At 48.0% G+C, this 13,720-nt stretch overlaps 2 protein-coding genes across 2 annotated transcripts in view; both read right to left on the bottom strand.

Annotated features, from left to right (window-relative positions):
• Positions 1–2,704, bottom strand: part of LOC149371330 (CD9 antigen-like) — a 103,806-nt gene extending 101,102 nt beyond the window's left edge. Inside the window, exon 1 of the mRNA XM_089565305.1 lies at positions 2,473–2,704. Coding sequence (XP_089421431.1) covers positions 2,473–2,538 — 66 coding nt within the window. The 5' untranslated portion in view covers positions 2,539–2,704. The remainder of the gene's footprint in view (positions 1–2,472) is intronic.
• A 1,101-nt stretch (positions 2,705–3,805) lies between these two features.
• Fkbp59 (FK506-binding protein 59kD) lies at positions 3,806–13,719 on the bottom strand. Its single transcript, XM_089565301.1, has 7 exons — positions 13,222–13,719; positions 11,438–11,701; positions 9,904–10,151; positions 8,523–8,606; positions 6,527–6,763; positions 5,245–5,433; positions 3,806–4,248 (listed from the first exon to the last, which is right to left on the bottom strand). The coding sequence occupies exons 1-7, from the start codon at positions 13,472–13,474 to the stop codon at positions 4,072–4,074; spliced, it is 1,452 nt and encodes a 483-aa protein (XP_089421427.1). The 5' UTR covers positions 13,475–13,719; the 3' UTR covers positions 3,806–4,071.
• Position 13,720: the final 1 nt, after the last annotated feature.

Genomic DNA, 13,720 nt, shown 5'->3' with positions numbered 1-13,720 from the left:
TTCCGACATCGCCAAGGAGATCAAAGGGTTTCAAGCCAGTATCTCGAGTCTCTGCTGATACAGACGACGGAACAGACGCTTAATCGCAACGATGGCAACCTGCCGCCTGCGTATGGTGGTGGTGGTGAAAAACATTTTTAATACTCAGAGAGAGTTTGGGGATCACAAGACCCCGCTGCATGGTCGGTATCCTTAGTCCGGGACACCGCACGACGAGGCCCCGTCTCGCGCCCGCTTTACCAGAACCCTTTGGGACTCCAGTGTGGAGCAGTTGAGGAGGGCAGTCTCCCATGCCTCTCGGGTGGCGGTGGGAAAAGGGGGAAGGTGAGGATTCTAAGTACATGCCCACACCATGTGAAAGATATCGCAGATCTCTCCACAGTGCGGGAAGCGCCCATCTGTGCTCGGATCGAAGTGTTTTGCTATGGCAGGACAGAGAAGAGTTCCTGTCTGCAGGCGCCGCAGAGTTCGCTCCTCCGCCTTACTCAGCCCCTTGGCAGGTGCCGGGTAGAGACGGTGGCTGTCGCAATAACGAATTAGGATTTCGCGGAATCGCAGAAGCGGTTTATGAGCTTCTGAGCCAGGAGAGCTAGGATGAGGAGCCCGGTGTGTGAGCGCTCGGGCGGCCGCATCAGCGGCCTCATTGCCTCGTAGACCATCCTGGTGGCCAGGAGCCCAGATCACTTTTGTGCGAGTTGGATCGGCGGGAGCGCGTCTTAGAATTTGGAAGGCAAGAGTTGATATTTCCCCGGCAAGATAATGTTCACAGGCTCGGCGAGAGTCTGTGATAACCGTTCTCGATTTCAGATCGGCGGCAGCGAGAGCTATTGCGACTTCCTCCGCTCGTATGCTAGATGCCTCGGACGATTATTGAAACGTTCTTAAACAGAGCTCCTCGAGCGAAGTTTTCAGTGAACAAGGCTTCCGTATGGAAGCCGAAACGTCTACATTTTTTTTACCCAAACCTTTGGTCGGCGTTTTCCTTTTCTGGTACTAATAAATCACTATACTACCACGATGCGCGTACTGAAAGGGGGGAAAGGGCGCGTTTAAAAAACAGAAAATCCCAGGGGCCATCGGGTCCGGAATGCCCCGCTCTTGCAAGCAACGCTAAAACGAAGTCGAGCTATGCCTACGCCGATGCTCAGCAAAAAAAGAAATGAGAAAGAAATCGAATACACCGCGAAGCACGAATGAGAGGGCGAGAACGGGAGAGAGAGGGAACAGGGTACGGCGCAAGACGGCGAGCAACAGGCGAAAGGCGTTCCCGTCGTAAACATCTGCACAGCGTCCAGTGACCAGCATGGCCCGCGGAATGTGGCCCGCGTGCTTCGACCATCACTGATGGTTCCGCAAACGACAGCCGCCTGCGAACATCGCGGTGATGGTGAAAGTTCGACGGCTCCGGCGCTCAAGATGCCACAAAAGGCCGCGTCAGCGGCGCAACAAAGAATAAAGAGCTCCCATCCTCCGTGCCCAACCGACTACTGTTATTACGGTTAGCAAATGGCGCACTACGGAGTGGGAAGCCGCGCGTTTAAGCGTGTCAGGTTCAAGGCGCGCTCATACAAGTTCGGTACGCCGGTCTCGTATTTCAGGCATCCTGCTGCAACTTGCATCGAAATGTGCTCAAGCAGAGCAGAGACAGTAGTAGTAGTAAAGCATCTTGCAAAAAAGTTTGACGATCGCTTCACTCCGTTGCGGGAACCACCACGACGTACGCGCAATCTAAACTATACAATTAAACAGACTTGGCTATTGCCAGTTTATTAAGTGTTAGTGAGTGAAAAGCACCATTTACTCGCTTCTAACGATCCGAAACACGGAGGTCCCGTGAGCAGCCAACCATACGCAACGGAGCAACGTTCAGGGCAAGCTCTCGTCTCTTTCCAACTACGACGGGCCGCGGCTGAAAAAGCTGAAAACAGAGTGCGATCAGCGAATGCGGAGTGGACGTTACGCAACCCATGCGCGTTGCCAAGGCCCGAATTTTGCATTGTAGCGGTGAGGTTTCCATGCCAGGGCAAATTTTGCCGGCGTCCCGTAATGAGATCGTCGGAGCGGCAGAACTTCAGAACTAATACAAATGACCAAGGTTTGTCACCTCACATAGTCACGACTGGACTTCATTTCACGTTTACTTTTTTCTTTTCTCGAAGAGCTCCGGCCAGACGAACAATCGAATTATTCCACAACACGCTATCCACGTCTGTGTTATTGAAAAGTCACCAATTGATGCTCTGAAACGAATTGAAAGCCCCGAAAACCGGCGTTCGTTGCGAAGCACGAGATCCGATGCATTTGGCAGGTTCTTAATCTACCGCCCTGAGAACACGCGCGCGCGCGCGGCAACGCGGGCTGGATCGCGAACCGTCAGAAGTTGCAGGCGGCACGACAGGACGCCGCTGTCGCGTCGCTGGCGACAAAGTTCGGCGGCAAAATCGGTTCGCTTGTCTTCCGGACGCCACTTACCCAGAAGAGAAAGTTTAGGATGACCACCGTGTACTTGAGACAAGCGTAGCATCCTTTTAGTGCCATCTTGTCCTGGCGGAGAGTTTAGTCCGGGCTCGAGATCACACGGTTCAGAGCGTAGAAATCCTCACGTCGAACGACCTATCGCCACTACGTCCACTGTTCCGAACACACACACGCTCGCCAAGTTTCCTGAGGAAGAACGAGAAGAGCCGCTCCTCCTTCCTCCGCCGATCAATAATGGTTTGTGCGCATGCGCGCAATGTTGATCTCGCTTCACTCTCTTCCTCAGAGGACAACACTCCTCCTCTCTTTTGAGTTCGCACAGCCCTCTATCGGTAGGGAGAAGAAAGAAATATTCCTAACTAGACGTATGGCAGGCCTTTTAAGCTACGCGGCGCTGCGTACCTTACAAAATGCAACTAGTAACTCATTCCTCCATGGTACTGGCCCATCTGAGGACTCGCATTAAAGGGTGCCGATCTCGGAGCCCGTACAGTTTCCCGAATAGTGTTGTGATAACTCGTCAGAGGGCGATACCTAACGCAGACAGCGAAACTCGGCGCCTTGTTTTTGCAGAAACCTCTTGCGAATTCGTTACAAAGCACCGCATTACGGGTGAATTAACAACCCAGGGATACAGCTATTTAGTGGAGGTGTGTGGGGGAGGACCACAAAAGAAGGCTGTGCGACAGACGAAGACAAAGGAGGCACACAAAACGACTCGACAGGTTGAGGACCATGGCCACTCTACCATGGCGCTGAGGGCTATTAAATGAGCGGACAGAGGCGCCGCCTTTGAGCTAGGCAGTCATCAGCAACTTATCGTTTCTGAACTACATGCTCCGCCGAGAAGTTCATCCCCATGCAGAGAGAGGACCTTCAGCGTACCGTTTACAGCTAACTCGCAGCTACTGCTCTAGCGCACAGGTACAGGTACTGCGCAGGGACAGATGCAATCGAAGCATGCAAGGAACTGCGCGTATTCTACCTTACGGGCTCTACGTACGCATCTACTGCCACCTTGCGGCAGCGGCAACGCCACGTTAAACTTCGCTAGCAATGTAACCAAAGCCGCGCGATCCGATCCCGGAGTGCAACACGCCAATGTAGCTTGCTTTTACAGCAGCTTAGTGCAACCTGCTACTGGAAAGCAAGTGGGAATTTCATCTGTGATACTCAACCAAACATACCGCCAGATGAATTTTACCTTACCAACACCCTGGCCTCCCTCCGCCATGAAGTCAAGGCAGCGCACCAAAGTGTAGCCTGAACAGTGCCAACTGACGCATATGCATGTCATATATAAATCCAAAATTCACCACCACCGATATGCATACGAACAACAGTCTTTATTGCAAACACTGGCCGAAATGATGCTTGGAAGAATCGTAGACACTGCTTGGGCTTACAGGGCGCACAAGGAATGATAAGACTTGCAAGTTTGCCTTGGCTGGCTGGCAACAGTAGCCATGGAGGTAGAGAACAAAACGTCGATAGTGTCACAGAAATGGAAAAAAAAAAAAAAAGAGTGCTTCTCTTCACTTTTCAGACAAACTTGAAAGCCAAATGACTTGATCACTGGGTGCAGAGAAAAAACTATGATGACGCGGGGACAGATTCAGGTGGTGGTGGTACGTCTTTCTCTGCTTCTGCAGCAGTTTTATACTCTTCTGGTGTTGCAGCCTCTTGGTTGTTCTCATCAGAGCGGTTCCAAACACCTGGCTCCAGTGGTTCCTGGCTACCAGATTCCTTCACAACACTGGGCGGAGCGTTCTGTTCAAGCAATAAAAACAAACAGCATATGCATTCAGGTAGCGGCACATGAAGATTTCATACAGTGGTGTTTCCAGCAAACAAACCACTGACATGCCAGGGCACATTGCACAGTAAGAAATCCCCTTCTTTACTTTATTTGACAAGAAGCATACTGCACCGCTCTTTCAACAATCCATTAACAGCTTGTGACGTTACGGCAATTTTGCCAGTGCAATATTCAACAGAATATCTTGCCTAACAGCAGAACAAGAATTCACAAGCAAATGTGTTTCACGGATTAAAATGAAGACTTGCTGTTACAAGGTTTTCCAGCAATGAATTTAAGCAACATCTAAAGAAGCGATTTTGCACAAAATGATGGCAATAAACATAGAGAACATATTTGAACACTCCTCGCAATGGCCTCGCAGTTGGCTCTTGTACAAAATACAGGTGGTGTGCAAACAAAAATGTCTATGCCATGACACCTTAATTACTTGCTGCTGTGACATAAACCGCCTGCCATGAAAATATTCTGCTTTATTTCAGGGCTCCCACTACTAAAGCCATCATTGCAAGAGAAAAAATAATAAAAAAGTAAACAGAGCTGAGAAGCAAAGTCTGTTTTCAATGAGCCGCAAATAAAATAAAATAGCTGCAGCCCAATATTTTCATCTGGGTGTGTAGACTATCACAGCTACTTTCAGATAAGCTGCAAGACAGACTTTTGCAGAAAAATATGGCAAGACTAAAACTCCGGCTCCTCTTTAACATGCCTCTGCCCTGCAAATATGACAGCAGCCAGTACGCTTCAAGTCTTGCTCCTCCATCACTTTCATGCGCAATATGCTGAACCAAATGATCTACCATGTTATCCATCATGTGCAAACTCTCTCCAAAGAAGAAACAGAGAAAGTTTGATAAGCCCTTCTCACACATTGATCAACTTATGAGCTGCACAGTCTTCAGCCTGCTCCCCTTTTGCACAACAAATGCTGCAAAGCGTGCACTCACAGCTTGAGCCTGGGCGGCCATGCGCTCGAAGATGTGCTTGTACATCTGCTTCTCCTTCTGCAGCTGCTGCTTCAGCTTGACCGTGCAGATGCTGAGCTGGTTTCGTGCAGCCTTGTTGTTGGCGTCAATCTGCAGCACCTCCTCAAAGTCCTTGCGGGCCAGGTCAAACTCGTTGCACCCAACATACGCCTGAGAGGGTTGAGAACGAGGAGACGAGGGCTCAGGTCTCAACAAAGACTGCCTCCCAGTGTTGGTCGAATATGACCAACATGGCAGGCATCATGGGCCTGCCTAGCTCACAGCAGAAGCACAGTGCAATTTCATAACATGGCTGAAAGCTTGCACAAACCTCAACCTTGACTTCTGATGACAGCATGAAAATCAGTATGTAGTGTTACTTGACAGCATAACCAAAGGCAGTGGAGAACACAAATCAAAAACTCTGCTGGCTGAAGCCACAGAGAGAGATGAAAGATGCACAACTCTGTAGAAGCAAGATCGAACCAGTAACTAATGTCACAACTTTGTTTAAACTTTTCGGCATTCACTGAATAACCAAACTACACTCTCCATGTTGCTGGCTGCAGGCAAAACTGCTTTCTTGATTTCACAGAACCTCTCAGACGTGCAATTAACAACATCTTTGTTCTTAGAAGCTGGCCCCGAAACATAGAGGTCATGATTCATCTAAAAATGTTTCATTGCGGCATGCACACAAAAAAGAAAAGAAAATGCAAACAACAGGGCACGAGTGGCTAACACCCCTAAAGCAAAGTAAGTTCCCAAAATGAAAGGTCCCACTGCGTGAACCTAGAGGCACATGTCCAATAATGCTCTCGTGCAAGAGCATGTAGTAGATAACTATACTTCATGAAGTGCATGAAGTAGATAACTATACTTCAGTTATCCTTCATGTAATGTCCATGAAGACCTTTATGGTAAATGAACACCTCCAGCTGGCAATGGTTATATGAGTACTAAGTACCATACTAACTCGCACAATAAATGCATTTCTTTCTAAAAAATTCTGAAAAATTTCTTTTGGGGGGAAGAGAGCATTCATTTGCGTTTATACGATATCTACCCAAGCCCAGTCCAGTGACATCCACACCCTAGTGCCCACGCCTGTCCGCTGTAGTGCAAGTCCAAGCTCAGGAGTGTTGTATGCACCGACGAGGAGACAACGCACAGACCACACGCTGTTCAAATGCTCAGCTCTGTTTTGGAAGGCGCTTAGAACAATGCTGTGGTAGCTGCTACGCGCCGGGAGGCAGACACCCACCTGACCCCTGCGGAAGTAGGCCTTCTCAGAGCGGGGGTCCAGCTCGAGTGCCTTGTTGCAGGCTTTAACGGCCTCCAAGGTGTCGCTCAGCTTGAGGTAACACAGTGCCATGTTCAGGTGAGTGGCCAGCAGCACCGCCTGGCGCTTCTCTTTCTGCTCCCCCTCCAGGTTGTCCTCATGTTCCAGCAGGCCCACCGCCCGCCGGTACTTGCCCAGTGCCGTCTGGTACTTCTCCGCCTGCACCCAGAAACACCCATCAGTTTAGATGCAGGGACACAAGGTCACTGTCAGCGAGAAGAAGGCCAGGAAAACATGTAAAACCCAAGCCCCACGCAGCATCGCATCAAATATCCTGCTTAGGTCAACGAAGTGACAAGTTTTAGAGCCACGAAAAGATACCAAAGGAGCGGTGACATAAAATATCAAAGCTCAGCCTACCAGTACGCTCAAAAGTGACTTTCAGAGAGTATTACCAGCTGGACTAGTATGCGGGATTCCTCAATGTGAAGCTGCATGCAGGCTGTGAAGGCTCCTGATTAATTTTGACACTCCCGATTCATTTCGACCTCCCAAGGTTCTTTATATGCACAGCACACACTCAGTTTGCATTTCGTCTCCATTGAAATACAACTGCCGGGGAGATTTAATCCCACAACCTTGGGCTAAGCAGCCAAACACCAAAGCCACCAAGCCACACAGCTATGTCAATAAAGCAGTTACCACATTGACATTCCTCGCAACGAGACGTACAATGGCGACAGCCGCCCCCTACGGCTTCCAATGGTACAACCAGCACAATGCGACGACCAAGTCTCGAGACTTGGTGGCAGAGCAGTGCATTTCAGCAGTGTTAGCACCTAACTACATTTCTGAGGTGCTAAGAGTTGTAACAAGTAAGAGGCGTACCTTACAACACCCTTTGCTGTTTCTCGACTCAAAACAAGCTCTCACTGAACTATTTCTATGCTTGAGCGATGAAGTGAGTGTTGGCTGCTTCTTCGCTGAAACCACACTTTTGCAAAATAGAGCGGAAATCATGTTTCCACAATTCATTCTGCTATTGGCTAGTCTTGCAAGCCATTTCCAGGTAATCGGTGAAATTTTCTGCAAACCCAGAACCCGAGTGATGCGACGAGTGACAGTGGCTCACCGGCTCTAAACTTATCGCATAAAGCCAATGCACGGCATGTTGCCGCAAATTATAGCCATATGCACTTGGTGCTTAAAGACAGCGCACGTGACTTGACTATAAAGGGCGGCACCTAACAATGTGGGCAAACATGCGATGAGGTGGATTTTCTCAACACATAGCATGGCCCTGGTAAGCTTCTCCAAATTTAGTTCAGTGGAGAAAACCAATGTTAGGGATTCATCTTCTACTTGTGGTTGAAGCAAAGGCCTGTTGATAACAATAGAAGCAGTCACAACCTATCTAGGAGCAGAGACACCTGCATCTGAATTGAATTGTTTAGAAATTGCCTGAAAATGAAATGCCACGCTCAGAGCCATTCCTGGGATTTCAGTTTACGACAAGCAACTTTCACAGTTACAAAACAGCATCCTGACATCTCCATTGGCACCTGCTCCCTCCTTTGTCTTGTAGATGTGAGATCTGTAGAAGTGGGACACTGTACATGTCGGATCACTGTATGCTCCCAGGTGCAGGTCAAACCAGGAATGATTCAGTAATTAACTAAATGACTTTGAACTCAGTATTTCAGTATTTCAGCGAATGGAATTTCACCAACATGCATGAAAATGAAGACAAGCAATGGTGGAAAATTGGCAAGATATATTAAATAATCTTACTCCAGTAGTGCCCGATCAGCCATACATTCGCAGCAGTGGGTAACCGAGGCCTTGACGCCATGCAAACACACATGCACATAATACAGTAACACAAAAAACACAGAGTGACACTGAGTCTCAGCTTCACCTAAAGGTGAGCTCTGCCACCAAGAACAGGTTAAAAGCAGAAAGGAAGAACAGCACTTACTTTCAGGAACTCTGTGCCCTTTGCCTTGGAGATTTCTGCCTGTTCAATCTTCTCCTCTGTTTCCATCTCCCAAGACTCTTTGATCTGAAAAAAAGCAGTGTAGTCCTCCATTTCAGGAAATGCACTACTCAAGCGCTTTCAAACTGCTACGTTTTTTTGAAGCAAACAGACAACACTCTTGCATAGAATGCAGCCACACACTAGAAGGAAACTTCAGTAAAACTAGAAACAAAACTGAAGACCACTAGACGGGCGTACAGAAAGTGAAACAGTGCACCACACTATAGCTCTGCAACACAATAAGAAAAAAAGAAAGAAGAATAAAGCTCACAATCCAAAACAAAGCACGAACCACAACACCCAATTGCAGTTTGTTTTGAGTAAACAGAGAGCTGATGAACAGCAAGAGGCATAATAAACAGGCGTTCAGTTTCATCGATTCAAGAACAGTCTATAATTCTGCTGATGAACAAATAACAGCAATAAATTTCAGTTGGCCTTAAGGGACACAGAGATGACACACACAACCTACAAGCAAGAACCATACTTCAATTGCACCAGTTCATTACTGCATGAAAGGTGCACTTACGGCACATCAGGAAAAAAAAACTTGCTATAAGCCTGAACATGCTGCAAAACTACTTAAGGACTTATCTAAAGACTGTGTGCAGTCACACAAGAGCACCGGGTGAATATAATACCCGTGCCACACAGACAAATTTAATGCCAGTAAGTGTTTACTCCCTCAACACAATTCATTCGCCCGACAAATGCCTACTCTTGATGCTGTTCGTCAAGCTGAAAAGCATGCAACTCCGTTAGAAACAACCTGCGATCGAAGTAGCAAATGCGTTATTCATAACCTTCAGTCAGATAAGCCACCTCAACTGCATTTTTCATTGTGAATGGCACCATTTCTACTGGCATTTCTGACTGACACCAAGAGCTTGAACGTTCACACGACAGTTTATGGCAACTTTTTCGACTTGTCAACCAAGAATACCAGCATTTTCTGCAAGATGATTCTACATTACATTTGGACAACATTGACGAAATTTAACCGACATATAATAAGATGAAATCTGGATGTGCAGCACCAATCCTTAAAATAATGGCATTAACATATTTTAGGAATCGCACGTTTACTGTCGTTTCTTGTGCGCATGTGGCACGAGTAGAACAGCGCGTTCCTGTGTCACTGTCTGTCAGTGCTGTTAATTCTGGAAATGCTGCCCCATGTTCAAACAGCCGCACCAAAGGTTCAAATCGAGACTATGAATCAACTCTAGCACCACTGGAAAAGAGCATACTGCAAGAGGAGATGAAGTTGAACAGATTCTAGAGCCAGCCATCTATCTCCCCTGAACAAAGAGGCACTCACGTTCTCAAAGCTCTTCAGGGTGACCTCATACTCAACGGTCGCATCAGGTGGGATGCTAAACTGTGTGTTGCCCGCAGCACCAAAGGCCTTGCTAGGGGCGATCCGCAGCCGAGACTTCTCTCCTTTCTTGAACTTGAGCAGGCCGTCCTCAACACCTCGCACCACACCATGGTTGTCGCCCTCGCCTATCACAAACTCAATGTCCCGCTCCTCAAAAACACGGCCTTCGTACTTGCCCTTGAGGTGAACTAGAAGTAAAGGGGGAAATGAATGAGAGAGATGACATTAAGGCCCCTCGTTTAGGGGAATCCCCCAAGGTGGAGTAAATTTGTACTCCACCTAATCTACTCCACCTTGGGGGATTCCCCTAAACATTTGACCAACACTGTTCCCACTTCGAGTTATTGATCAATTCGCTATCGCCCTACCATAAGCTTGCCGTCCCGGTTAGCTCAGTTGGTAGAGTGACTGCTCCGGTGTAGCGGTGGTCCCGGGTTCGAACCCCGGACCAAGACGAATTTTTCTTTAACTACGAAGTTTCTGAGAAAGCTGTATAGCTTTCCTTTGTAGCCGTATGGCTGCGCTTGGGTGGATGCCAATGAGTAATTACTCCCTTATTACAAATTTACTCCACCTTGGGGGATTCCCCTAAACATTTGACTAGCCCTATCATCATATCAGAATCTATGAAGCACATCAAATATGGCACCATTCAGAGTGCTTTGCCACCCTGCTCACTCAGTTTCGCTCAGGGATGGTATTCACCAGTTTTCTATGTTAAGTTTGAGTAGTAGTGCCATGTTTCCGTCTCACTGAATTAAGACTGTAAGTAGCCTGCAGCAGTTCCAGATCAGAAGAAAAATTTTTTGCACTAGCTGGAGCAGCGGCGCCATCTGTTGGCATGGAGATGAAATGCCTTTCATGATAGTGGCAGAAAGCAGTGGCAACGTGTAAAGCACATTTTGCCTCCATAGCGATGGATGACGCCACCATTCCCACCAGTGGAGAAAGAAAAAAAAAAAATCTAGGCTTAGCACAGCTGTAGACATCGAATTTCCCAATTCATTCTATGCTTTATCTCACAAATTATTTGCAGCGCTCATTCTACGCTTTATTTCACAAGTCGTTTGCTGCGCTGTTAAGGCTGCGGCGATCTGAGCAATCAGAATGGTGTGCGTCACACAACTATATACAGAGGAAAAATTTAATGGGGGGAGGGGGAATCATAGGCTTGGTGGTGCAAGCTGCTGCCCTATACAAACGGTACCGCCATTAACACCCATCCATCCATCCACACCATAAGTACTCGCAGGAATATCTTTCAATCATATTTTCTCAACCATAAATATATCTTTTGCTGCTGGACAAACGTCAACATAGTCAGAAAGCGACAGGGAATCAGTATTTACTGAGAACAAGAACTGGATGGAGCCGCCCTTAGTATCCCTTTGTTATGCACCAGGTGACATAACCTCTCTCCTCCTCCCCATTCTCAGCTGAGCTTTGTTCTAGTCCACATTTCTCGGCCTCTCACCTTTCACAGTGCCTCCCTCTTTGGGATTTGTGTAGAGCTCGCCAGCAGTGATGATGCTGCGCAGAATGGATCCATCACTGTCCGGGCTGATGTCCTCTAGCTTCCAGTCAAGCAGCTCAACCTCAAAGATGAGCGTTGCATCAGGTGGGATTTTCGGCGGGCTGCCCTGCTTCCCGTAGCCGTATTCGGACTGGCAGGTGAAGATGGCCACTTCACCCTTCTTCATGGTCTTTATGCCAATTTCCCATGCCTTGATTACCGAACCTGCAACCGCCAAGATAATAGGTGAACACCTATTTACAGCAAGGCTCAACATGAGCCTACATGCAAATGCATATCCTATCTCATTTATCAATGGTATCCGGTAAATTTACAGCAGTAGAGGGAAAAATGCCTGCCTAGAGCTGCTGGGTGCAGCTTTTCTTCCATCTTCCTTGCCTCAAACTGCACTATTTATACAAACAAGTCTGTATATTTCACATTTTCTGCATTTATTCTTTAAGAGCACAGTGCAACTGTCCATTGAATAACTGTGAGCTCCTGCAAAGATCATAATTTGTCGTGTGAAAAGTAACAATAAAGCAAGAAATTAAGAAAGTCCATAGTGAATGCATGATATGACTGAAAGTGAATGGATGATCAGCCATTACAACAAAAATTTGAAAGTTCTTTAAGGACAACCCCAGAGGCATCACAGAGACAAAATGACAGCATACATTTTCTTTTAGATGGGCCTACTACAGTCCTTTGATCATCGACACCAAGCTGAACCCTTTCTTGAAGCATACTTCATGCCTTACATCTTGTGTGCGTGATGGATTTAGTGGCGCATAATCATCTAAAGCCATCATGCGCCAAGCTCATCATGCCTTACATTCATCCTTTTAATTAGCCTTGATAGCTTTCCTATGAAGCAAGTTGCCCACTCACCTAAAAATCGATTGAAGAGCTACCATGACCAAAATGTTGGCGCGGGAAAGGCAATTTGCACGCAAAACAATACAGTAAGAGGCGTGATCATAAATCGTTCGCGCATATCCTTATTCGTTCGCTTTGCAGCTGCTGCGCGCGCTGGAAGGTTCCAGAAACACGCAACTTCGTCCTACAATTTTCAATCTTGATTTTCAATCTGGAATCCTCTGGAGAAAGCTCACAGCATTTTTTGCGATGCCCCGTTGGTTAGAGCAGGGAAGACGTTTAAAGACCCTGGTTAGAGACACATGATCACGCGATGTAAATTATGATACGTTGGAAAAAGCGAATGCGCAGCGCGCGATATCCATCCATCCATCCATCATCTTGATCGGACCGCAGAACAAGCACAATAAGAGCAAGTGAGCGTTTTTATTCTTGCCATGTTTTCGTTCGCGAGGGACGAACGAGGGCGTATAAACCTTGATGCGGAGCGCAATGAAATGATAAGTTCGCACCATAACCAGAAAGGCTGCATTCCGCGTGGCCAAGCGCTTACCGGCAACGGTGCGACAAAGCTACAGGCCATTCTCACGCTCAGTAGACTCGCGATCATGCTAGGTATACACTGTTTGGGAATAGCTCCCAAAGGGGTGCCGATCGGGGCGAAAACGGCTCGCGAGGACGACGCCACGCCGGCTTTCGGCGCTAGAGCACGAAGAAAGGCGTCTACAACCGACAAAACCCGAAAGTTAGGGCGATAACGCTTCCATATTCACGCTTCGGCGCTTAAAACCAGGCAAGGAAGAGCAACGTAAACAGAGACTGAATTTAATTACGACCTACCGGGAGAAGGGAGGCTGTATACTCACCATTGCCCAGGGTGAAGTCAAATTTTCCTCGCTTGCGGCTCGAGTCGAACTCTGTGCCGTCCAGCAGCTTTCCTGTGTAGTGAACGGAGACAGAGTTTCCATTCTGCGGGGTCTCATCGCCCGTTCCGGCCCGGACGATCTCCTTGAGCACGCCGCCGTCCTGATTGGGAGTAATGTCCACCGCATTGGGATTCACCGTCGCCGCGTGCTCGCCCTGGGACGCGGCCGTTGTTTGTTCATCGCCCTCAGTCATCGTAGATGCGGTGTCAATTAATTTGCTACGAGCTGCAAGAAAACTGCTCGTCCGCTGGCTCGAAGACAAATATCTCCAAAATGCTGGACACCGATCCCTGGCCTCGCTCTCGGAGCGTGCTCCTCGCGGTTATTCTAGAACTTTCGCGTCGGCGATCTGTCGGGCTCCTTTCTGCAGGCGCAACTGGGCGCAACAATCGCCGCTTACAGCGGCACCTAGGCGAAGCCGAACTGCTGCAGCGAGCCG

The sequence above is a fragment of the Amblyomma mixtum genome, chromosome 1 (genome assembly GCF_055824585.1).
Source record: "Amblyomma mixtum isolate Tamu chromosome 1, ASM5582458v1, whole genome shotgun sequence".
Classification (NCBI taxonomy): Eukaryota; Metazoa; Arthropoda; class Arachnida; order Ixodida; family Ixodidae; genus Amblyomma; species Amblyomma mixtum.
Note: the sequence above shows the minus strand (reverse complement) of the source record. Positions and strands in the feature narration are given on the sequence as shown.